The 26,412-nt window shown below is 43.6% G+C and overlaps 1 protein-coding gene across 1 annotated transcript in view; it reads right to left on the bottom strand.

Moving 5' to 3' along the window:
* The window catches only part of arid3c (AT rich interactive domain 3C (BRIGHT-like)), a 72,998-nt gene that overhangs the window by 6,472 nt on the left and 40,114 nt on the right, over nucleotides 1–26,412 (bottom strand). The window contains exons 3-4 of the mRNA XM_029440555.1: nucleotides 12,371–12,443; nucleotides 251–434 (exon numbers count right to left, since the gene is read on the bottom strand). Coding sequence (XP_029296415.1) covers nucleotides 251–434; nucleotides 12,371–12,443 — 257 coding nt within the window. The remainder of the gene's footprint in view (nucleotides 1–250; nucleotides 435–12,370; nucleotides 12,444–26,412) is intronic.

Below are 26,412 nucleotides of genomic sequence, written 5' to 3'. Positions count from 1 at the left end.
AGGTAAAGACCACACATGCAACACTGCTGCAGGAAATGAAGATGACTGTGCTTTTCACCTGTCTGGGCATGTATAATCAAGCCTTTGATAGGCATTTCAAGAAAAGAAATAATCATATTTTACAGATGAATTAAAGCAACTAAGGACGACAACAAAGCATCTGGTTCATGGCGGACACACACACACACACGGAAGACTTGTGGCGGGCCTGGTGTTAGCAGGGGGGATGCAGGTTATCTGTCGTACTCACTGTGTTCGGAGAGTGAAAGCTGCGCTGGTAATGGAGGTAGGGAGGTTAAGGCCTTTGGTGATCTCACGCCATATTTTCTTATTGATGACTTCCACTAAGCCGCCTTTTTCTGTGACGAGCTTGTAGAGCATGTAGAGATCCAACACCTGCTTGGCCATGATAGGAATCCGATTCACTGGAGTCCCTGCAGAAAGCAAACACAATATCCACAATCAATTCCATTAACTTTGGTTCTTCCCATCAATAGGCTTATGCACCGTCTTATAAGGCCAATTTATCTCAAGCCAGTCAAATGTCAGACAGCTCTGTTAACAGCAGGAAATATAACTTTCAAAAAAAGTTTTTAATATCTTATCGGTGCATCCACTGGAAACGGCTTCATTGATTATAAATGTATCATTTCTACGACAGGCAGACATTATCTCTTGAAGGAAAACTTTAAACTTGCAAATACTTAGTAAAACATGATTTGATCTCATTCAATTATGCAAGACAACAAAGTTCAAAGCTGCTCCTAATGTTCACAAAATATTTATATTTTATATATATTAAATAAAGTAAAAAGTAATAAACATGGTTAAAGAAATAACAACAGCACCACACATAAATGAGTCCGTTTAAAACATACAAATATAACCTGTGTAAAATGGGAGGACCAACCTGCCCCCTTATTAGCAAAATAAAGGGGCTCAGACAATAATTAGTATTTGCAATTTAATGTGAGGCAATAAAGAGAGAACGGCCGGCTCTTTGTGAAGATTCCAAAGTGGTTGACCCTGAGATAATTAACCTGCATTTTGCTGATAGAGTTCCATTGTGCCCATCGGATTTACCATAATAGCAATCAATAGCTGCAGAAATATAGTGCAAACAACAGCAGTGGGGCCTTTACAGTGCGGGGGGAGGAGAACTCTGAAGTATCGTCTGAGGTGGTAAAACCACATCAATTAAGGCCAGTAATTACGGCTTCATTTCGCAGTGCTGGCATGTGAACGAATGAGACACTATTAAAACAAAAGATTGATGTTCTCCTCTCCTCACGAGACAATACCAGCAGTAAATCTGAAGCCGCACTGCTTCCACATCACTCTTTGGTGAAGAAAGTGCAGGACAAGCTTGATTGAGAGAAAAAATGATTTCAGCAGGTAAAGGATGAACCTTCACACAGACAGGAGCTGGACCACTTAAGAAACGTACAGTTCAAAGCTCAACAGCACAAATCTGATCTGATGAGACAGTTCTGCTTTTCATAGGAAAATAATTGCAATAGCAATCAGGGGTCTTCAACGTCTTCGGGCCAAGGACCCCCAAACTGGTGTACGGCCGTGCGACGGGGGTGTGTGTGTGTGTGTGTGTGTGTGTGTGTGTGTGTGTGTGTGTGTGTGTGTGTGTGACTGTAGGTGTGTGTCGCCGCCCTTCACGAAGTACAGCGTAGGAGGGAATGTGAATGGCAAAGCAAAAAATAATAATTATAATTTTTTTTTTTATTGCTTTATCTACAAACAATTTTGCGACCCAGCTGCAGTACCTTCACGAACCCCCTGGGAGACCCGGGCCCCCTGTTGAAGACCTATGCCCTAGAGTGAATGCTGAAACCTTGACAAAAACCCTAAAGTTTTTAATGCCAGTTACAAATATCTTCCCGGCTCACTGCTGATTCTTCAGAAGTGTGGAGAGCTTTCACACAGTCAACACTGAGCTGACATCCCACACACTACCTTTACTCCACTACGTATCGTATTATTTGAACTCCCTCTTTTGCAATTTATCAGCACAGTAAGTTTGATTTAACGTTACAGTAAATTCCAGTTTCAGTGAGGAGGGGGTTGCAGTAAGCACATAGTTGGGGAGAATACTGCCTTCACCTTTACATTTCACTGTACGTCTTTTGTTCTGCACGTGAGGAATACAAACCAAAGAATAACTTTATTCTGACTTTAATTAAAAACTATCCATGAACTGACATTATCACGTATATTTGTAGTGCTTCTTGTAAAGTAGAGAAAATAAGAGTCACATGGAGTTACAGTAAAATAGTGTGATACAAAACCAAACCAGCAGTACATCCTCAGCCTCCACCTTCCTCCCACAGCTTTATCTTTATTACTGATTATAATGTGCATCCATGCTGATCTATAAAACTATTATTTTGTTGAAGACACAATAGGCAACCAAACAAGGATTGAGGTAATAAATAAAAGCCTCATCCTTTGTCTGACAGAATCTGAGGAGAGACAAGCCTCTTAAAACAAGATTTATGTGCTTTCAATACGGAGGGTGATGTATTTGTCTCTCTGATTCCCTGAAAGAGATATAAGGAATAAAAGAGTGAGGATGGAGGCCTTTTGTCAGCACAAACTATCTCATCAGGCCATGTATCATTATTACAATGAGCAATGGTGGACAAGGTGGAAGAAATCCACTTTGCAGAGTCTAACATCCCTCAGCTGCAAAGAGAAGAGGAGTTTGTAATTGGAACAATGTGGAGCATCAGGGGCTCTAGTAGTGCAGTAATCATCTTTATGCTTGGCTTCGTCGCTGATTCGCTCACTTTGCACCTCCGAGCCAATAATGGGATGAGAATTTCTCCTCTTCATTGACTTTGCTCTTTTAACCCATGAGATGAACGATTAATGCAGCGTCACAGGGGAAAACAACTGTTTATCTAGCTCTGCTCAACTCCCAAAATGAAGACGAGGGGCAGGGTGGAACACACAGACCGTCACACGTCACCACTTTTCTTCCTGGTCAACAAAACCCATGAAAATACCCAAACCAATAATGACTTGAGTACTGCGTGTGAGTCAGAGCATGATACATCTTATAATGTAAAAATGATGGCAGTTTAGCAGCTATAATATTCAGCGTGTTAGCATGCTAACATGTGCTAATTAGCACTAAACACAAAGTAAAGCTGAGGCTGATATCTGCAGATAATTGGTCATAAAGCCAAAGTATTGGAGACATTGAAACTTTGACCGAGATGAAATGTTTAAAATATGACAAGGATATTTTTAAATAAATTATAACATTTATATTTCTAATAATATTTAAAAAATGTAAAAATATTGAGTGATACTGACGTAGACTGCGAGGCATTTATGCTTGGTAGCCATTTTGTTTTAACTACCAACACAACAACTGCTTTACGGTTTAAATGAGCAGAACAATTAACAATTAAAATTAGTGAAATATAATAAAATATAACAATAACAATATTATATTATTATATATTATATATATTATATAAGCAATAGCTCACGAGAGGCCGTGATATATGGTCATTATATCACAGTTAAGGGGAATCATGCCCCTTAACTGTGATATAATGACCATATATCACGTTTTGAAGTGAGCTATTGCTTTTATAAAACGGTTACCAAGTGTGGCAATATGAAAGAAAAATACACACTCCAATTTAAATAGTTTTTATTATTAAATAATGATATTCAAAATAAAATAGTCCCTCCGTTGCCTTCTGCACAAAACATAGTGCGAGGTGGTTGCTATGCAACAACACTAACAGCTGCTCTTCACGTAGCTCTGCATGTCGTCTTTTAGGGCCTTTTTTTCTCTGGAGATAGGCACTGATCAATCCACTCCTCCAGAGTAAAGCTTTGTAAGTTTCTTTCTTAACGGACATAATTTAACAGCTGTAACGGTTGTAGCTTTTTCTCAGACTGGAGGGATACTGACTTGTTGTGAAAAGTAATTACAATTCTACCTCTGATATACGCTCATTATACCATGGCTAAGAACCAATCAGATTGCTTGATTTGACATGTCCGTTTTATAAATAACAATATATAACTAGAGGTGATAAGTGTTGCAAAGCTCCATCTACTGGCAGCAGAACACAGAGTGGTTTTACTGAGTAACTCAGAAATAAGCAGAAGTATTTCTTTGTGTAACTGCGGTAACCATGAATGTCAATGAAAATCAATCAATTCTTATTTATATGGCCCAATATCATTATATTACACATTTGCCTTAAGGCTCTTTACAATCCTTCCAGCATATGACACCCTCTGTCCTAAGACCCTTGACCCTTGTAGCGGACGAGGATGAATCCCCCCCAGAAAACCCCCAATTAACAGGGAAAAACATAAAGCTCAGGGAGTGAGGAGGGATCCCTCTCCCAGGACGCACAGACGTGCAACAGATGTGTGTACAGAATAAACAACATCAAATCTAAGATGATATCTAGTCTCATATCATGATATCGATATAATAACGATGTATTGCTCAGCCCCACAATGTGAATTATGAATCTGATCATTTGACTAGTCTGCCTTTTGAAGAAAGACTTGATGAAACACCTCGGTGCCCACCAGCCCCGGGATATTGTTATATTGTTTATTAAATTAAACCACTGGTAAAAGATAATTGCAGATTTAACGTGGAGTGGTTCTCCAGAAAGAAACAGCTAATTGCTAGCTGCTCTGCTTTCAGAGAAGACTTCCCGTGTGTGTGTTATTCAGAGTGGTTGGTACCTGCTCAAGAACGGCTTTCAATATCTCAAGCATCGTTCTGAGAGAATGACCAAACATGAAGGCAGCAGGACAACCCGATCACACAGAGCAGATACAAACAAGGAATTAAGCATTATAACATCGATTGAGGAGAACAGGTAGTACTCAGTAGGATTATCAGCTGTGTCCAACTGTGTGGGAAATGTAAAATAGCATATTATGTCAATAATCTACTGAAATAAATACTGTAATTATGAGAGAAAATGAACACAGGCCTCTGCACCTTTGCTTCTGCTGTTCTCGCTGTGTGAAGACTGCACTAAAGACAGAGCAAACATAAAATAAAGAAAGGCAGCGGAAAGGTGAAAGCAGGATGCAGCAACAAAGTAAAAGGAATATTTAGTGTCACAGCGATCGAAGACTTGGTCATTTTTTAAGGTAAGTAGCCTTTTCTTCTGCCACATAGTATTCTTAAGCAATTAGGTGGGGGACAAAAGTTGACTTATTTGAGAAAAGGTGCTGATGGTGCTCCTCAGAGATAATAATCAATTAATAACCACAGCCCCAGGGCAACAGTAAATCACGCGGGGTATTTATCAACACACAAAGGAGCCCATCACAGCCTTTGTCTGCTCTACTTCTGATGGAATCTCTCAGGGAGGATTCCATGTCTCTGCTTCCAAGAATGAAAAACCATCACAAAGGTGTTCTGAGCATCTGCTGCATGATTCAAGCCATTAAGGACAAGAGAAAATATGTCAGTGAAACACTGCACTGCATCGCTGTCACCGGAGGAAGGGAACAGAAAGACTCTGGACTGAACAGAGCTAAAGGTTGTAACAAAACCCCTGAGTGAACTCAATTGAGCAAATGAAGGTTGTATTGCTCAAGAACTCAACATTTTTACTGGTTTGATACAGACACCAAACTGATTAAGTGACTCGACGACACTGAACGAATGTCACTAACAGTGAAAACACTCAATTTAGATAATGACATACAAAAAACCCAGAAAACCAGGTACCGATACCAACCCGGGGGAGTGGATTGGTGCGTCCCTGACAACCAGACAGAGCAAGAAACATAAGCAGTCAGGCCCTCAGACAGGCTGGAAATAAAGCAACAGCTCACCAACATGACCTTAACATCTCTTCTAATCCTCCAATATACATGACAACTGTGTGAACACAGGACAGCACAGGAGGTCAAAGTTGAAGCAGGAAGTGGGTCTGTAAACTGAATTCTCTTCTCTTCGAATGATTTGGAGGTTTTATTCCTGTGATGGTACAATAATTATCAAACCACAAAGAGAAGACTCGTTGAATCTCGAAGTTCAAAAAGCTGAACCATCATAAACTCTGAAATCCTAAACACGTGCGGCATGTTTACGCAAAACTTCTGGCTATTGAAAACGCTCGCTGTCTGAAAGCCCCTTCAGGCACATTCCTGAGCGACAAGGTCTTCCTTTGATTATAATGTTTTTCTGAAGACATCTGTTACAAATATACAAAATATTGAAATGTTGTTTCAGTTGGTTAATAAAAAATCTTAATTAATGTGACTGTTGTCTGTATCACTGCTCAGTGCAGCTGGATGAACATTGATAATAAGTTTAGAAGGTTCTGACTAAGGCTGCAACAAACCATTGTTTTCATTATCAATTAATCAGGCAATCATTTACTGGTTTCATTCATTCATCCTTTGTTCAATAAAATGTTAGAAAAGATGTAAATAAAATGTCTTTCCCCGTTTCTTAAAGTCCAAGAAATATAAATATCTTGTTCAGCCCAAAACCCAACGATGTATTTGAGAGGCTGAAAACAGCATTTTCTGACATGTTTGCATGAAAATGTATTTAACAATGAATCCATTATCAAAATAGTTGCCGATATTTTTTCTGCAATCAACTAATCAATTATTATTAATATTAATATTAATATTAATATTATTACTATATATAATCGTTGCAGCTCAAGCATCGACAAACAATGTCATTCTGCTGATGGGGTGTCAGATCAGAAAACACTTTGGAAGGCCGTGACAAATGACATATTTTGGCCTTAAGTTTATAGGATTTGTTAGTTTCACTTCCTAAACACCAAAATGCCAATTTTCACGAGGGTTTAAAAAAATAAATAATGGAATTACTTAAGTAGGAACAAACACAATATCAGCCGTTTGTGCACCGTGAGCAAGCTTATGTCCAGAAGAATAAATAAAAACTACGTCTACATCTTAGACTCAATGCTGTGCTGCCCAACACATACAAAGACAGTCCGGCTCAGAGGAAAGTCCAAAGTCTTGGATTATTGTGGTCCGGATGTATCCAGCCAATAATCAACCATGTTAAAAGGAGCACTGTATTTGTCACTGGGATCTCTGCTTAGTAAACCAGCCTGGCTGACATTTCTTTGTCAGTGCAGAATGACAGTGATGTTTTCAAGAAACATTGATTGGGATATTTGGAGCAGTCCACTCTGATCACAGTTGTCAGAGGCGAGCAGTGGAGATAGCACTGACAATGTCTCCCTACACTAAGTCCAAAATCAATCTCTAATTGAACGCTCCAACAACAATCCATACTGTCTTTAAACCCAAGTGACCACCCAACTACATCATTACTTCATCAACGTGTGCTTTCCTACAGCTGTCACAGCACCTGAAGCATCATCTCAACAGCATCTACAACATCCACATGTGCATTTCTTCTTCTTTTCAAACGGAAACTCAGCAGTTACATCTAAGTGTACAGTGTATAGGGCAATATAACAGTTTATGTTTAAATACAAGCAAATCAAGACAAATGTAACAATAGTATGTACTCTGAGAATTTAACTCTGACAAAGAATGAAAACAACATTGTTAATAGTGTACATCCATCCATCCATCCATCGTCCACCGCTTATCCGGGATCGGGTCGCGGGGGCAGCAGCTCCAGTAAGGAACCCCATTCTTCCCTTCTCCGGGCCACATCCTCCAACTCCGACTGGGGGATCCTGAGGCGTTCCCAGGCCAGTGAGGATATAGAATCTCTCCACCGAGTCCTGGGTCTTCCCCGGGGTCTCCTCCCAGCTGGACGTGCCTGGAACACCTCCCTAGGGAGGCGCCCAGGTGGCATCCTTACCAGATGCCCGAACCACCTCAACTGGCTCCTTTCAACGTAAAGGAGCAGCGGCTCTACTCCAAGTCTCTCACGGATGGCTGAGCTTCTCACCCTATCTCTAAGGGAGACGCCAGCCACCCGTCTGAGAAAACCCATTTCGGCCGCTAGTACCCGTGATCTCGTTCTTTCGGTCATGACCCAGCCTTCATGACCATAGGTGAGGGTAGAACGAAGATCGACCGGTATATTGAGAGCTTTGCCTTCTGGCTCAGCTCTCTTTTCGTCACAACGGTACGGTAAAGTGACTGTAATACCGCCCCCGCTGCTCCGATTCTCCGGCCAATCTCTCGCTCCATTGTCCCCTCACTCGCGAACAAGACCCCGAGGTACTTGAACTCCTTCACTTGGGGTAATGGCTCATTCCCTACCCGGAGTAGGCAATCCACCAGTTTCCTGCTGAGAGCCATGGCCTCAGATTTGGAGGTGCTGATCCTCATCCCAACCGCTGCACACTCGGCTGCGAACCGATCCAGTGACTGTTGAAGGTCACAGACCGATGATGCCATAAGGACCACATCATCTGCAAAGAGCAGCGATGAGATCCTCAGGTCACCGAACTGCAACCCCTCTCCTCCACGACTACGCCTCGATATCCTATCCATGAAAATCACGAACAGGATTGGTGATAAAGCGCAGCCCTGTCGGAGGCCAACATTCACGGGAAACGAGTCCGACTTACTGCCGAGTCTCCGGACACAACTCTCGCTTTGGGCGTACAGGGATTGGATGGCCCTCAAAAGTGACCCCCTCACCCCATACTCCCGCAGCACCTCCCACAGTATCACCCAGGGGACCCGGTCATACGCCTTCTCCAGATCCAAAAAACACATGTAGACCGGATGGGCGTACTCCCAGGCCCCCTCCAGGATCCTTGCAAGAGTAAAGAGTTGGTCTGTTGTTCCACGACCAGGACGGAATCCGCATTGTTCCTCTTCAATCAGAGGTTCGACTACCGGCCGAACCCTCCTTTCCAGTACCTTGGAGTAGACTTTACCAGGGAGGCTGAGAAGTGTGATACCCCTGTAGTTGGCACACACTCTCTGGTCCCCCTTTTTAAATAGGGGAACCACCACCCCGGTCTGCCAACCCCTAGGCACTGTCCCAGACTTCCACGCAATGTTGACGAGGCGTGTCAACCAAGACAGCCCCTCAACACCCAAAGCCTTCAACATTTCTGGACGGATCTCATCAACCCCTGCGGCTTTGCCACTGTGGAGTTGTTTGAACACCTCAGTGACTTCCATCAGGGAAATTGACGATGATCCCCCATCAGCTTCCAGCTCTGCCTTAACCATAGAGGGCGTGTTAGTCGGATTCAGGAGTTCCTCAAAGTACTCCTTCCAGCGGCCGATAACCTTCTCAGTTAAAGTCAGCAGGGTCCCACCCTTGCTGTACACAGCTTGGATGGTTCCTCGCTTCCCCCTCCTGAGGTGCCGGATGGTTTTCCAGAAGCACCTTGGTGCCGACCGAAAGTCCTTCTGCATAGCTTCCCCGAACTTCTCCCACACCCGCTGCTTTGCCTCTGACACGGCAGAAGCTGCCGCCCTTCTAGTCCTTCGATACCCTGCAACAGTTTCCGGAGTCCTCCCGGATAACATAACCCGGAAGGACTCCTTCTTCAGTCGGACGGCTTCCCTGACTACCGGGGTCCACCACGGTGTTCGAGGGTTACCGCCCCTAGAGGCACCTAAGACCTTGAGACCACAGCTCATCACCGCAGCTTCAGCAATAGAGGTTTTGAACATCGCCCACTCAGGTTCAATGCCCCCAACCTCCACAGGGATAGCTGAAAAGCTCCGCCGGAGGTGTGAGTTAAAGATCCCCAGGACAGGGGCTTCCTCCAGACGTTCCCAGTTCACCCGCACTACCCGTTTGGGTTTACCAGGTCTGTCCAGAGTCTTCCCCCACCCCTTGATCCAACTCACCACCAGATGGTGATCAGTCGACAGCTCTGCCCCTCTCTTCACCCGAGTGTCCAAAACATGCGGCCTCAGATCAGATGATACGATTACGAAATCGATCATTGACCTTTGGCCTAGGGTGCTCTGGTACCACGTGCACTTATGAGCATCCTTATGTTCGAACATGGTGTTTGTTATGGCCATTCCATGACTAGCACAGAAGTCCAACAACAAACGACCGTTCGGGTTTAGATCAGGGAGGCCCTTCCTCCCAATCACGCCTCTCCAGGTGTCTCCATCGTTTCCCACGTGTGCGTTGAAGTTTCCTAGCAAGACTACGGCGTCCCCTACTGGAGCCCCCTGCAGGGCTCCATTCAGGGTCTCCGAATACTCAGAACTGCGGTTTGGGGCATAGGCACAAACAACAGTCAGAGTTTTCCCCCCCATAACCCGAAGGGGTAGGGAGGCGACCCTCTCGTCCACCGGGATAAACTCCAACGTAGCGGCGCTCAGCCGGGGGCTAGTGAGTATCCCCACCCCGGCCCGACGCCTCACACCTTGGGCAACTCCGGAGAAGAATAGAGTCCAACCCCTATCCAGGAGTACGGTTCCAGAGCCAAGACTGTGCGTGGAGGTAAGCCCCACCAGATCCAACTGGTAGCGATCCACCTCCCGCACTAGTTCCGGCTCCTTCCCCCACAGAGAGGTGACGTTCCACGTCCCCAGAGCCAGCCTCTGCTGCCCGGGTCTGGTCCGTCGAGGTCCCTGACCATCACTGCCACCCGTGTGACAGCGCACCCGACCCCAGCGGTTTTTCCCATGAGTGGTGGGTCCACAGGATGGATAGATGGGAGGCACCACGTAGCTTCTTCGGGCTGTGCCCGACTGGGCTTCGTGGCAAACCCGGCCACCAGGCGCTCGCTGTCGGGCCCTCCCTCTGGGCCTGACTCCAGACGGGGGCCCCGGGCTTCCTCCGGGCAGGGTCTCTCCTTTCCTTTCCCTTTCTTTCATGAAGTCGTTTTTGAACCATTCTTAGTCTGGCCCCTCACCTGAGACCAATTTGCCTTGGGAGACCCTACCAGGAGCACTAGGCTCCAGACAACACAGCTCTCAGGTTCATAGGGAAACACAAACCTCTCCACCACGATAAGGTGATGGTTCCCAGAGAGGTATAGTGTACAGTATTCGTATAATTAATATAGTTAATGTAAACATACAGAACTAGGAAAGGTTGACATGTGGGATTGAATCTTTTGTGCATGTTGTGTAGTTCTTCAACTGTCAGCATTTCATTATCCTATGAATCCTATTATTAGGGGGTTGTTTATTATCACAAAACAATCGTTTTTATATTTGCATTGACTGTGTCATTTATAAGATTATTATTTGAGTATTTATAGATACACTCTCTGATTTTGTTGTACATGTTAGATGTGGACTAGATTACAAACTTCAATAGTTGGAATTATTTGGGGATTTGTGACGGTTATTCAGTCTTTTTATGATGTTCTGTTCTATCTTTTTATTAACAAGGGAAGTCTGGAAAGTCTTCTTTGGTCCTTTATTCTTCTTTTCATCATTAATGATTCTCTCTTTACAATGTGAAAAAATCAAAGAAAATGATAAAATAAAAAAGAAATGAAAGACTTTATATGTAAAAAGAATTGTCAGCTATTACAAATGTTCATTCTGAAAAATGACTAATGGTATTAGTATCAGAAACATCACTTCTCTCACTCACATGATCTGATGTCCAAAGATCCAACGGAAGTTTAAAGCTTCAGATTAAGTTTCATCGTCAAACAATCATGTTGTGCAAATAAAGTCGATTGATCCAAACACTAAGGACATAGATCTGGAGTTTAGCTGTTAACTGTTCATTATACGTTTGCTCATTTTTCTGTAAGCAAAATATATTAAATGTTTTTATATACATTTCTATTTGAAATGACATTTTATTTCTGTTATGAACTCATTTGAATAGAAGCATCTTTTCCTACATTGCACAAAACAAACAGCCGAATCTGCTTTGGATAAACTTGGCATTAATAAAGTTGATTTGAAACTTCACTAAAAATAATCAAAATTGACACCAATTGTTTGTTTTTTTTAATTCAGATTATATCATCAGAATGGAAAATAAACTACACTAAGAAACGTTTTTTTCCTTATTCCATATCCATTGCATTGTAAGTCAAGGACAGACAGGTGAGGACAGATGTATCTGCAGACATTGTGTCCCGAACAAGGAATTCAAAATAACAAAAACATGGCAGCCTTGTGCTCCTAAAATAGAATAGTCATTGTAAGTGATTGTGCCTTTTAGTCTCTGCTGGGTGGTTAACTTCCTCATATTATGGAAGGGTCTAAACACGGATCTATTTCCCCCACAAAACCAGCGGTTGCCAGCCGAATCCTCAATTCGGGAAAACACGGCATCACACAGTAAGTAGCTAATAAAGCAAATAAGTCATCATATTGTGAGGAGGCCTGCGAACGCCCTCCACTACGTCTGCCTTTGTGAGCTGTTTGTACAAGAATCTGAGGGGAACACAAGTTTAAAGGTAGAATTCTGAACACTTACCCCGTTTCTGCATAAAACTGAAAAGGTCATCGAGAAACTCTTTGCGCTTTTCACCATCATCCAATTCATACAACTGAGAAAGAAAGAAAGAAAGAAAGAAATGAATAATGTGTTAAACATTTCACCAAAGAAAATAAAGGACATGTTTGATGAGCAGGCGGTGGGGAGGCCTCTAAGGCGAGGACAATAAGTTCCTTCAAGACAATCTCAGAGTTACCTTGAGCACAGTGAGTGTATCACACCGCAGCTTCTGATCAGCAGCACAAATATCCCGGCACACACCTTCAGCACAAAGACACACACTGCCAGGCTGCTGCTAGAACAATATCAACAATAAAATGCATTTTGGGCATCTGGGCGCCTTCGAGAGGCATGTTTTTGTCGCCTCTGACCAAATGACCGTCACATCAGCTTTTCATATTTAAGCTCTCCATGAGGGTCACTGAGCACAAACATACAATACAGTGAAGTTCATTCATTCCCTGTGCATGGTGCACGGTGGTTTTAATATTGTGTCCACCTCTTTAATATACAAAGGGGCAAAATGTTAGAATCGCTTCCAAATATACTGAAATCAAGTCAACACCACGAAAACTGCAGCTTCAAAGACGACCAGTGGAATGAACTCGTCTGACGGACTATTCTAACCTTCCTGTTGTGATGTGCCTCCGCTGGTTAAAGCCATGAAAACAAACTGTGCAGCAAAGGTGAAAATGATATGAGCCACCAACACTGTGCTGTCACACAAACACGCTCTCCACAGAAATGACATTTCCACTATATTTGCGTTTCACTGGCTGTTTGAATTGTATTGTATTACACTGAACGTCACTTTCAACTTTTTCTCATCAGTGGTTAAACACTATTACCTGGCTCATATTTTCATAACTCACACGATGATGGTAAAACAGCTCAGATCACACAGAAATACAACAAGCTGAAGAAGAAAAACAACAAAAGGTAGATTGTATCTATCTAACATGTAACACTGTTGGTTGTTACATGTATTGCTGATATCTGCTGTTATATCAGGAGAATGTTAAAACTTATATAAACATTGAAAGCTCATTTCCATCTTCAGCAACGACTGCTTGGCTTGAGAAAATCTTGTAACTAAGTACATCTACTCAAGTACTGTACTTAAACATTTGAGATACTTGGACTTTACTATATTATATTATATTATTATATATTATTTTCTTTCTGTGCCACTTCATACTTGTGTTCCACTACATCCAGTGGAAATATTGTACTTTTTAATTCACTACATTTATTTAAACACAAAATGACTTACAAAATGATCAATACACTAATTGCTTCAGGTGTACTTAAATATAATTATGGATCATTTACATCAAAACATCATATTTTTTTCAAATGTTTTGTGTGTAAAAGTAAAGTAACTAGTCATTTAAGGTATAGTTCAGATTTACCTTTCAATTTTTATTTTTTGTATTATTTTGAGTTTTTCCTGCAATGAGTACTTTAACTTTGAATACTTTAAGTACATTTTCCTAATTATACTTAAATACTTTTACTTAAGTAACATTCTCAATGCAGGACGTTTTCTTGTAACGGAGTATTCTTACAGCGTAGTATTAGAACTTTGACTTAAGTAAAGGATCTGAATACTTCCTCCAGCCTGCATCTGCCACATCACCACATGACGTGCTCCGTCTGTGTGACAGTGTGTCATGCTCCTGTGGTGGTGCAATCACCTAAATATAATGATCGCTACAGAATGTACATCCAGCAGGTATTTTTCATTTTCAGTGATTACAATATTGCAATAACAACTGTTATAATGATCACATCTTAATAATGGAGGTGAAGGTCATTCCACAGAGTAAATGGCATCTCAAAGCTAATTGTAGGCCAGGAGCAGTGCGTCATGTTAATCCATGTTCTCTCTGTGGGAGCTACCGCTGAGGTGCCTGATGTCTGGACCTCTGGGTCCTTTACCAAATGAATAAACGTGAGTGAGTAAAATGTATCTGCATGTCTCAGCAAAGATTCTCAGTGTGCACCTGCCTGGATGTAGTGAGGGACCCGAGAAGGTCGGAGGTGACATCAATGTGAGCGAGTAACGTCGGGCATTCATGTGATAATTAGTGTTTGTGTCAGACTGTACAGTGCACATAAAAATGTAGGATAACTGCATCTTCCCCACGGTTATTCCATCGTGAGACACACATGAGACACAAACTGACTCATATCTGCTGCACTGGACACTGTTAGCTCCAGTTGGTTCCATCTGAAAGATTGTCATGTAATTCCTCTTCTCCATTGCCACATGAATGCAATACTAAATTGTTGTCAAAGTCTTTCTGCATGTACTCTGTTAAGTTGCATTGTGTTGAGCTCTTTTGGCTATTCATATTTTCTTTATTTGAAAAGAAAAGATAAATATAAAGACTGGGAATAAAACCTATAATATCTCAGCAGGATATGTCCATGTGTCTGTCATGCCTGTGGCCCTCTGTATATTTTAGTAGCATGAGTTTCCTTATTGGCATACCCATTATGCTCCTCACGCTGCCCTATTCACTGGGACGTCACCAGTGTCAAAGAGGCTTTTAAATGGGCCTCTCCAGCCAGACACAGCTGATGGAAATATGTTAGTAGCAATGTTCACTTTCAGTAAGGCCCAGAGCCACGTTAACAGGCCCACTTAATCAATACTGGAAGACAGAGGGATGACCTTTGGAATCAGTGGGGCCCTGTGGACGAGGCCCCAGAGATAATAACTGATCATTTAGAAGTGTATTAGCTGTCACCAATATTAAAGGACCAGAGCAGGTCAACACTCAGGAGAAAACCGTAGGGGGGGTGGGGGTTTGTTAAGGGAGGGTTCCAGAGGTGGGAGGAGGTGTGTGTGTGTGTGTGTGTGTGTGTGTGTGTGTGTGTGTGTGTGTGTGTGTGTGTGTGTGTGTGTGTGTGTGTGTGTGTGTCAGTGCATTGAGAGTGCTGCACTGCAGGCAGTCCATGGTGCAGGGAATATCGAAAGGTAAAGGAACAGCAAGCCATTGCAAAAATGTTAAGTGCACAAATGCAGAGCGGATGACAATGCCGCAGGATCAATTGTGAGGCCCATGGAGTGCAAAGGCATATATGCAGAGACAATGATGAGCATGTGCTCACACGGCAACATGCACACAAACACACACCAGCCAGCACACACAAGTACACGCAGTAAAATTAATTTAAAATATTAATTTTTATATTTGAAACCTTTAATTCTCCAGAGATTTGAACTGGCTTCAATATTCATGGCATAATTTTTACATTATGACTATATCACATTAAGTTGTTATTAATGATGTAATCATTCCCTAAGAGGAAATTAAATATAAAATATTGAGAGTATTTTGTTATTAAATTTAAAAGATATACTTTTACAGGAATTTTTCACGCTAAATATCGTATGGATTATAAACTAAGACAGATTGTGATACACTTCAACAGCATTGTAACATTAAGTATAAAGTAATCAGAATATGTGTTGGAGCTTTCTGTGAAGTAAATCCATCTTTCATAATCTTTATTCAGTTTAATAGTTGTGTTGTGTAATTGTTATTATTTATTTTATTTTAGTTTCAAACTGACAGCCTGCATAGAGCATCCTTAAAACGCCTGCGCAATGCTCATACAGCAAGAACGTCTTGATCAAGGGTTCTGAATGCAGCACTGAGGTGTGTGTATGAGGCCAGAGGCCTGCACTATGTAAACCGAAACTGAAAGTAAAAATCAGAGCTGCTGTAGCTCCAGATGATCCTTGTGCATTGAGAACCCCACATGCAACACATTTAATGTTTACATAAAAAAGACTGTAGTTAAGCATTTCTATGTTTCAGAGCTGAATGGCTGAATGCATGTACTGGATACACAGGGATGAACATAAGAGATGTCAGATTGTTCCTTTACCAGCCAGGGAAACATGTTGTCAAGTAACACCAGAACACTGAGACGCTCACACACAATGCACCCGGTACACATGTATTCACTGCTTCCTGCACAGAAGGACAGATTTCATTTTTCATATGGTAATATTCTTCATAGTCTGCACAGTCCATGAGCTTAGTAGTGAATCTCTCCGATAATAAGAAGAACTTGCTATAATCTTCATTTTGTCAGGTTTTCCTGCAAAGAGAAGTTGAGAGAGAGAGAAAAGTCACCGGGCAGCATTCCTGTCTGTTGAACACTACTTTGTTTTTGTTTCCCCCTGTGTGTGTCTGTGTGTGTGTGAAGTGAATGAACAGACAGACAGGCTGAGGCAGGCTGAAGGACACTGGGTTCAGATGAACCTGGAGGCTCCCCGGCTGCTCTCAGGCTGTCAGTCACCAGGTCAGCTGAGGGAGTCCCGGCTGTCTCATGGCCTTTCTCCTTTCTCCTACTCCTCTCACAGAAACTGTCCCTGTGACTCAAGTGTATACAAACACTGTGAACACAGGTGTACTTATTTTAAGGCTTCTTTCTTGTATATTTGTATTTGTACATATTGTATATATTTTTAAAATAAAGTTCAACACTGACAACTAAACACTTCATGACACTAAGAAGAAATAAAAGAATCATTTTGAAAAGACGGACAGAAAGGTTCAGTGAGTGCACGTTGAGAAGAGGGAGAGAGATGCAGGGCAGCAACACAATCATGAGATACAATCAGAAGACATCTGAAGATCTTCACTAATATTCAGAATTCTGAGATAGATAGAAGACGATGTAAGTTATAACGTGAAATATCAAACACTGGGGCAGAAAAGACAACTTGAGCATCTTCTCTGTCACAAATACAACTGGTGTATCTACTATGGTGAGGTAGTTACACAAGGGGAACACACCGAGTGCATATTACTGAGAGACGGCAGCAACAGATATCATCACGAGGGGAACTTTCGTTCATATTTATGAAATATTAATCCACAATTATGATTTAAGTCATATAATTGAGGTTGACGTAGCATGACATATCTCACATGTTAAAATGAGAAGACATGAAAGCAGATAATAATAATAATAATAATAATAATAATAATAATAATAATAATAATAATAATAATAATAATAATAATAATAATATCATACTGCACAGTGTGTTAGTCAGGGCAACCTGAACATCATGAGAATGTTTATTTTCTATTCCTGATCACAGTGGGCTTCTGTAAATGTGAAAGTATGTAAGAGTCTATTGGTCAGTGACTTCATAGAGTGTGTGTATGTGTATGTGGTGTGTGTGTGTGTGTGTGTGTGTGTGTGTGTGTGTGTGTGTGTGTGTGTGTGTGTGTGTTAATCGGAGAACAATGCTGCTGCGTTCATAATGGCAACCTTCCAGTTGGCTTAGTGCCACCAGTAACAGCTCTCTGCTAGTGCACACACACACACACACACACACACACGATGTGGAAGCTAATATGAGGAGGCAGACTGCCTCTACAGAATGAAGTGGCAACAGGCTGACCACATATTGGCAGCCCTAAGTGTTATTTTACTATGGGCCACTGGAGGACAAACACACTGACAGAGAAGTATCAAGAAAGTAATTTATGACGTTCCATTAACCACAAAACTGAATGACGACATATAAGATGAAATGAATCTGCTATTGAAGAAGTGAGAGCTAGTGGGGGCTGGTTTACAAGTGCTGGACAGGTTAATAGAGCAAGTGTTGCTGAGTGGAACTGCTGTATGCTAAAGCAACCACTAAGTGCTCACTGTTAAAGCTAAAGAAAATAAAGACACTTCGGATAAAGCATCATACAATATCGATGTCCTGTCTTGGACACTGGGCTTTATTGGCAGTATCTTCAAACAATATGTTTTGAATTGTATAATAAGAAGGGTTTCAATGATGAGGACCTAAACCCTAAACCAATCAATGGAAAGCAGCTCATTATTAATTAATTATGTTGTAGAAGAATTCCAGGTTAATCAAGTCACTACCTGTTCAGGCTAGGCCCCACGCTCTGAGTAAATTGAAGATTGAAATGATATAAATGACGAAGCAGTGGGTTTAGTACAATAAGATAGACTGGCCCGAAGGATTCCCATGATCTCTCCATCTTACTGCCTGTCATCAATCACTTGATCAAAGAGGCATCAGCAGGTTAATCCTGAGGTCTGTCCTGCACCAAGGAAATCCATGTTAGAAAGAGAGCCTTCAACACTGAGGGCGCTCCAGGCTCCTTCAGTGTGACAAGTACTGTCGGTAACTGATGCAGTTTGCACTTAGGACCTCACATTCTCAGCCAGATGGTTTGAAGATAGCATTTCTAATACAATATACCATGAATGAACCAAAAACAATAAATCAACATGGTGCATATTTCCATACAGGTCTACATTTTGATTATGTGAAAACAATGGGACAATATGAAAGGGTTGCTCTGCATGAACTCCAGAGAGTTATCAGCTGATGCTGCAGCTCCCCTCTTTACAGAGCTGTATAGTGAGGAGCATGTGTGAGAAACACCTGCAGTTGCAGAGGTGGAGGTAAAAGAGCCAACATGTCCACTTCTGCTCCTGTGCTGTAACACGATGACCACAGCCATCATAAGCAGCTTTCACATGTCAGAGCCCACAGCTCTCCTTCATCTGGGCCACTTCAAAGGCCAACATAGCTTCCAGCCAAACAGACAGATAGAAGGCACAGTAAATCACTGCAGACACCACCTCACCAGGCTGTCCCTCCCATCCTTTTATCCTCAGAACCTCCTTCTGATCTATGCTGCTGCTGTAATATTAATATGTAACAATGCATCTGCTTCCTGGGCAAAATACATTCTTCAAATATAACCTCACTAATGCTGACAAACATAAGAGTGTGTTATTCCACCTTACAAATGTGTTTAGAAGTACAGCATGCACAATTAAGGTGACTCTTGCATTATTAGGGTTTTGTATTACATCATATTTATTGTAGAGGCTGCTGAGTTAAAAATCTGGTTAAACTACTTTATTATTCAGTTTATACTTTGATCACATGGTCCATATTCCTAAATAAATGTATCATTGAGTTACAAAGGACTCACTAATTACTCCCTCACAGAATGCAGACAGTGGGAGAAACAGCCGGGGCCTCCAGGGGCCCACAGATCTCTGAAGCTAAATGAGACCTTCTCTTCAACATCAAGTAAGATCAACACAACTGCTTTGAAAAAGAGTTGAAATAAATGACCATGTTAATATTATTTTTTACGTTGGTTAGCAATTCTCTTTTTATTTTGACTTTACTATTAGTCAAATCTTCCGAATCGCTAAATGATCAACTCTGGTTGTTGTGTTGGATGGAATAATCAACATATTGAAAATCGTTCCACTTGTTTGGTGCCAGAGGAAAGGTCCTGGCATCATTTCAGTACAAAGGGTTTATTCTCTGTGCATTAATGTGTTCCATACCTTTTGGTTGGACCACAGAAAAGCGGGAGGCAGCCCTATAAACGCAAAAGTGTGTCACTGGGTGAGTGATGGAGTTACACCATCGGCCGTTGCTCTTCATCCCATGAGTGTCATGAGCCCTCTCCCCGACTTGCCTTCCAACTTACGACTACGAGTTTAGAATATCCCTGAACTGTACTACTGCCGTGCCTCATTCGGCCCTGTTGTGTGTGTGTGTTTTCAATAAAACCTTGATCTCGAAATTGCGCTCCTGGGTCCTCGTCTGTCTGTCCTGACAGAATGATCTGACCATCATGGACCCAGCGCACGCTCAGACCAGCATGCAGGTAGAGACTGAGATGTCTGTCCTACAGCAACTGGAACGCACTGAGGGAGACATCAATCGGATGACCGGAGATATCGCTTCCCTGCTCCAACTCAGCAGCCAACAACAATTTAACCAGCAACAACCACTACTAGCCCACGTCCTGCTGCTACTCACCAATGCGGCCACTCCTGCTTCGTCTGTTCCAGTACCGTCTGCCCTACTCCATCCCGCTGTTGTGTCTTCTCCAGCTGCTTCAGGGTCCAATGCTGCAGTTCCGGCAGTACCGCCTCCAGAACCGAGGATTGGCCATCCGGAACGCTTTGACGGTGACCCGAAGCAGATTCGAGCCTTCCTGACCAGCTGCCGAGTGCAGTTCGCATTACAGCCCAGGACCTTCTCGACGGAGGGAGCCAGGGTGGGTTACGTCATTACCCATCTCACCGGCCGAGCTCGGTTGTGGGGAGCGGCAGAGTTCGACCGGCAGACCCCAGCCTGTGCCTTCGAAGAGGAGATGTTAAAGGTCTTTGACTTAGGTTCAACAACAACCGAAGCATCACAGGCACTGCTGACCACCCGCCAGGGCAATCGGACGGTGGCAGACTTCTCCATAGACTTTCGTACCCTGGCAAGTTGCAGCTCGTGGAACTCCGAGGCACTGGTGCACGCCTTCCTCCACAGCCTGGCGGACTACATTAAAGACGAGCTCGTCTCTCATGAGCAGCCCAAGACACTTGATGACGCCATTGCCGTTCGCATTGATCGGCGTATCCAGACCCGCAGAAGAGAGAGAGGGCGTCTGAGTCAACCAGCCATCCGCATTCGGGGGGAGTCCTCCACGTTCCACACCCCGCCTGTCAAGCCCGTCAAAAGCCGCAGCTCACCAGGTGTAGGGGAGAGCCGGGTGAGCTCAATACATCTTCAGTCTCCCCCCATCCGAAAACCCCTGCTTCAGCTCCGCCTTCGACTTTCCGACACAACTCACACCCTGACCGCCCTAGTGGATTCTGGAGCCGAAACAAACATAATGGACACAGAGCTCGCGCGGCAACTGGGCGTGAGCCGTCAACAACTCACTCCACCCGTTCCTGCACGAGCCCTGGATGGACACCATCTCGGCACCATCACTCACATCACGGCCCCTGTGACAATTCTGCTGTCAGGAAACCACCAGGAGTCCATCCAGTTCCATTCATCCTTGGATTTCCGTGGCTCTGTCTTCATAACCCCCAACTGGACTGGGAAACAGGCACAATACGCGAGTGGGGGAGGGGCTGCCATCGGACCTGCCTAAAGGGAGCCATCTTGCCAATCGACCGGGGAGCTTCCAGCACCGCCCCCGACATATCCAATGTTCCTGCCTGTTACAACTTGAGAGAGGTGTTCAACAAGTCCAAGGCCACGTCTCTGCCACCACACAGACCATATGACTGCGCCATCGACCTTCTGCCTGGCACCACACCCCCGAAGGGCCGTCTCTACTCGCTGTCAGCCCCAGAAAGAAAAGCCATGGAGGACTACATAAACGACTCACTGGCCACCGGCATAATCCGTCCATCATCTTCCCCCGCGGGAGCGGGATTCTTCTTTGTCGGAAAGAAGGATGGCTCTCTCCGTCCGTGCATCGATTACCGGGGCTTGAACGACATTACAGTGAAGAATCGTTATCCTCTACCCCTACTCTCCTCTGCCTTTGAACTGCTGCTACAAGGGGCCACAGTGTTCACCAAGCTAGACCTGCGGAATGCCTACCATCTGGTGCGGATGAGAGAGGGTGACGAGTGGAAGACTGCGTTCAACACTCCAACAGGACACTACGAATATCTCGTCATTCCGTTCGGTCTCACCAATGCCCCGGGAGTGTTCCAGGCGCTGGTAAACGACATCCTCAGAGACATGCTCAATAAGTTTGTTTTCGTTTACCTTGACGACATTTTGATCTTTTCAAAAACTCAGACAGAACACACTCACCATGTCCAGTTGGTGCTACGCCGGTTGCTGGAGAACTCTCTCTTCGTGAAGGCAGAGAAGTGCGAGTTCCACGCCAAGTCTGTCTCATTCCTGGGTTATGTGGTGACCGAAGGCAGCGTTCAAATGGATCCTGCAAAGGTGTCTGCTGTGGTGTCGTGGCCGGTTCCAGAGACCCGTAAGAAACTGCAGCAGTTCCTGGGGTTCGCCAACTTTTATAGGAGATTCATCCGGGGTTACAGCACAGTGGCAGCACCACTCACTGCGCTAACCAGCGTGAAACAGCCGTTTCAGTGGACAGCAGCCGCTGACAGAGCCTTCAAGACCCTCAAAGCTCGTTTCACCTCAGGCCCTATTCTCCAAATACCTGACGCTGGACGGCAGTTTGTGGTGGAGGTGGATGCTTCGAATGTAGGAGTTGGAGCGGTGCTTTCCCAACGAGCAGCAGAGGATGGCAAGATGCACCCCTGTGCCTTTTACTCCCGTAGACTGACTCCAGCAGAATGCAACTACGACATCGGCAACCGTGAGCTACTGGCCGTCAAGCTCGCCCTCGAGGAGTGGCGCCACTGGTTGGAGGGGTCTAAAGTTCCGTTTGTGGTCTGGACAGACCATAAAAACCTGGAGTATATCCAGACAGCCAGGAGGCTGAACTCCCGCCAGCGTCGGTGGTCATTATTCTTCACCCGTTTTAACTTCACGCTCTCCTACCGTCCTGGCTCCCGCAATATCAAGCCCGACGCACTCTCCAGGATGTTTCAGAAGGATGAGGCATCCAATGAGGAGTCGACAACCATCCTCCCAAGCCCCTGTGTTGTTGCTGCCTTGACCTGGGACATTGAGGAGCAGGTCAGAGAAGCCATCCGGAACCAGCCGAGCCCCAGTGCATGCCCCTCTAACCGTCTCTTTGTCCCAGCAGATCTGAGGTCTCAGGTGATTCAGTGGGGGCACGACTCTCGCCTGGCCTGTCACCCCGGAATCACACGCACCCTCCATCTGCTCCCCCAACATTTCTGGTGGCCGTTGATGAGGAAAGATATCCAGTCCTGTCATGAGCCCTCTCCCTGCCTGGTAACACCACTAATTGTTTTCAATTACCTCCACCTGTCTCTGCTCCACCCTCGTTAACTTACCAGCTGCACTGCATTTACTACTCATCATGCCCTGTATAGAAAGCCCTGTTTTTCAGTCCACACACTGTCAGATCATCTGCAAGCCTACATCGGAAATCCTGCCTACCTGTCTGTCTGCTTTCAACTCTGACTCCTGATCTGTGATCTGTTACTACTACTCTGATCTCCAGCCCCGGTAAACCCGACTTGCCTTCCGCCTTACGACTACGAGTTTAGAATATCCCTGAACTGTACTACTGCCGTGCCTGTGTGTGTGTGTGTGTGTGTGTGTGTGTGTGTGTGTGTGTGTGTGTGTGTGTGTGTGTGTGTGTGTGTGTGTGTGTGTGTGTGTGTGTGTGTGTGTGTGTGTGTGTGTGTGTTCAATAAAACCTTGATCTCGAAATTGCGCTCCTGGGTCCTCGTCTGTCTGTCCTGACAATGAGCTTGAACAGTAAAGCAGGCGGTATAGCAGTTACAACCTGGTGCCATCCGCCATGGTGAAGGAAGAAGACAGAAGTAGAACTGTTGCCATTTCTGCTTAAAGGTGAGACATTCACAGGTACAGGTTCAGCAGCTCACACTCACGTCTCAGTGCTTCTCACTATATACGTTCACTGTGATGGCTTACTTATCTCCATGGCAAAAGTCAAATGAAGTATCCTCCCACGCTCTATGCACCAGTGTACAAAAGCACAAGGACTAGAACACACACGCTCAGCAGAGAATGTACAGACACAACTACATACTGCACATATATTCATACAGCTTGAAAAATATCTTGTTGTGAACAGAACTCTCATAGAAAACCACCATTAATTGGTTGATGTTGCAAATGTGCTCCAGTATAGACTGGACCCAGATCTGTTCCTCTCCTGTGTGTCAGCCTGGACTCTGTCCCACACTTATTGTGTGTTTGTACTTGAGCTCTCAAGGCTACTGTTCTAATTATCCCCACATGAAAAACATTGTGTCGGTCATTGTCATCAAAAGTAGATTTAGTAGCCAAAGACCTAAAACAGGTGTGCAACATTGGTTAACAAATGCCTCACCACCACCTCGGCCTCTTCCTGTTGCATTGCACAGCTCAGTGTCCCATTACTGAGCCTGAGCCTAATGACAACACATTCCTCCCTAGTAAAACACTAACTGTAATATTTCCATCTTAATGGCTGGGTCAGTGGGTCAGACCTGTGCAGCTCAGGATTCAATACCACAACCAGAGCGACTGGACAATGACGTTAACGTTGGAGAACTGCAGAGGGGATGTGAGATAAAAAACAAAAGGTTCCTAAAGTTCTTACAATAAATTCAATAAAATAAGTAAATGCAAGTTTGATAAACCACATTTTATATTCAATAATCCTCATTTCTGAATAAATGTCCAACTATGCTAACAAACACAATCTGGTTCGATTATGTTTGCGCAGTGTGACCGGGAGCCTTTTTCCATGTTGAATGACAGTTGCAACAGTCCAGCTGAAACACGGAGAAAGAAGTGAAAGAGAAGAACATTTTTCTCAGTAAACTGTCAGGGTTTATCAAAAAGACACAGTTCAATGCAACTACAATGTGTATTTAGTGTTACTGCACGATGACAAAACTGCTTTACCACACATTTAGTGAGGGATTCTAAACATTTGTGTTTTAGTGGTCGTTGTTTAGTAAATCACACACTGATGGCGTGGCGCTGTATTGTGCTTTGTTTCCCTTTGCGCTGATTAGGGGGTACTTGGCAGAACATTTCAAAGGTGGTACATTATTATGAGAAACACTGCTTTAAGCCTGTATGAAAATGCCAGAACTCCCAAAAAATAAATACGTTTCTACGACATTTTGAATTGATAAGAGAAAATTTGATAAAGGCCAAAAAATACAATACAAAATTAAAGCAGCAGATGAGAATATCACATGATGTGTGGACATTCGTTTTAGGATTGCAACAGAAATGCCATATCTGGGAAACGGCAATGAAATGCAATGATGAGCCCCAGTTCTAGAATAGTTACGGTTGTAAATCTTCAAATAACAGCTGAGGATCTATTAATGGTGAGTCATGTCACACTCACCACTCTGCTGCTCTCACTTTCTCTTTTCTACACAAATACACACTAATTTGTTTCATTTCCACTGATCACTTTGCACTTTTTAGATCAGTTTTAAACTGCTGTCAGTGAAACGCAACACATCCTGCTGAGCGTTCACATGTAAAGCCTAGCAGGAAAGAAAACTATTGGTATGCTTTTAATGTGAAACCTCTGCAGGAAGTGTCGAATTTCATTGACAGTGATGAAACGTCAAAGAAACTGCAAGAAAGAGTATGACATGACTCTGTCGTGCCGATGTCATTAGAGCTCTGAATATTTACATTCCACTGAATTCATCAACACAAGAAGTAAACATGGAGGGAGTATTAGAACAGCATCAACTAAGTGAAACTAAATATGGGACATTTGAAATGAAGCCCCTTTTCTAACATGAGCCTGTTTCAGAGGAGTACATAAAGGCCGTGCAACCCCTGACTGAAGGAAACATGCTTATTCACATTTTCTTTTGCAACTTTTGGGAAATTTGCTTTTGAAATTACACTGCATTTTGAAACAATCACTGTAAACCACGAAGTGCAATGATTTAGGTGGTGGGGATAAAGAAGATCACAATGAATGCCAGAAATGTCAAAGAAACCCCCTCCCTCCACAAACAGACCGAGTGTAACTGCAGGCTCAGCATGAACAGTCAATGAGCAGCAGGCAGTGTGTCCAACACAATACAACACAGGCCGGCTGGAAGCTGCTCCATGTTACACGATCTGCTGACATACTGAGGTCATGCTCAATTCACTGAATCTCCAACCGATAATCAGGCTCATCCCTCTCCATCACTGCACCACCCAGCCCTCAGCTCTGCCACCTCACCATGCTGCAAACTGCCCACTGCAGAACCTACAATACATTCAATGTATTTTAATTGTTAACTTATGTGATGTATCTGTTTGGATTTTGGGTACCTGTAGGATTATGTAAAGCACTTTTGCATTAAAGGTGCTGTAGAAATAAAGGCTGTCTTGACCTCATTCATTATCACCTCTGGGTCCATTGTTCAGGGTAGCAGAGCAACACTGTCATTTCTTTCTTGAGGTTTTCTCACACACAATGGTCAGCAAAGTTTTGTGATGGTTCTGAAGAATATCTTGCTGGATTTTCCTGTGTGTCAGACGTGTTAAGAGAGTTTTTTACATCCCCGATCTGCTCAGAAGTTCATCCTGC

Source organism: Cottoperca gobio, chromosome 9 (genome assembly GCF_900634415.1).
Source record: "Cottoperca gobio chromosome 9, fCotGob3.1, whole genome shotgun sequence".
Classification (NCBI taxonomy): domain Eukaryota; kingdom Metazoa; phylum Chordata; class Actinopteri; order Perciformes; family Bovichtidae; genus Cottoperca; species Cottoperca gobio.
The sequence above is the reverse complement of the archived record's forward strand: the minus strand, read 5'-3'. Positions and strand labels throughout refer to the sequence as shown.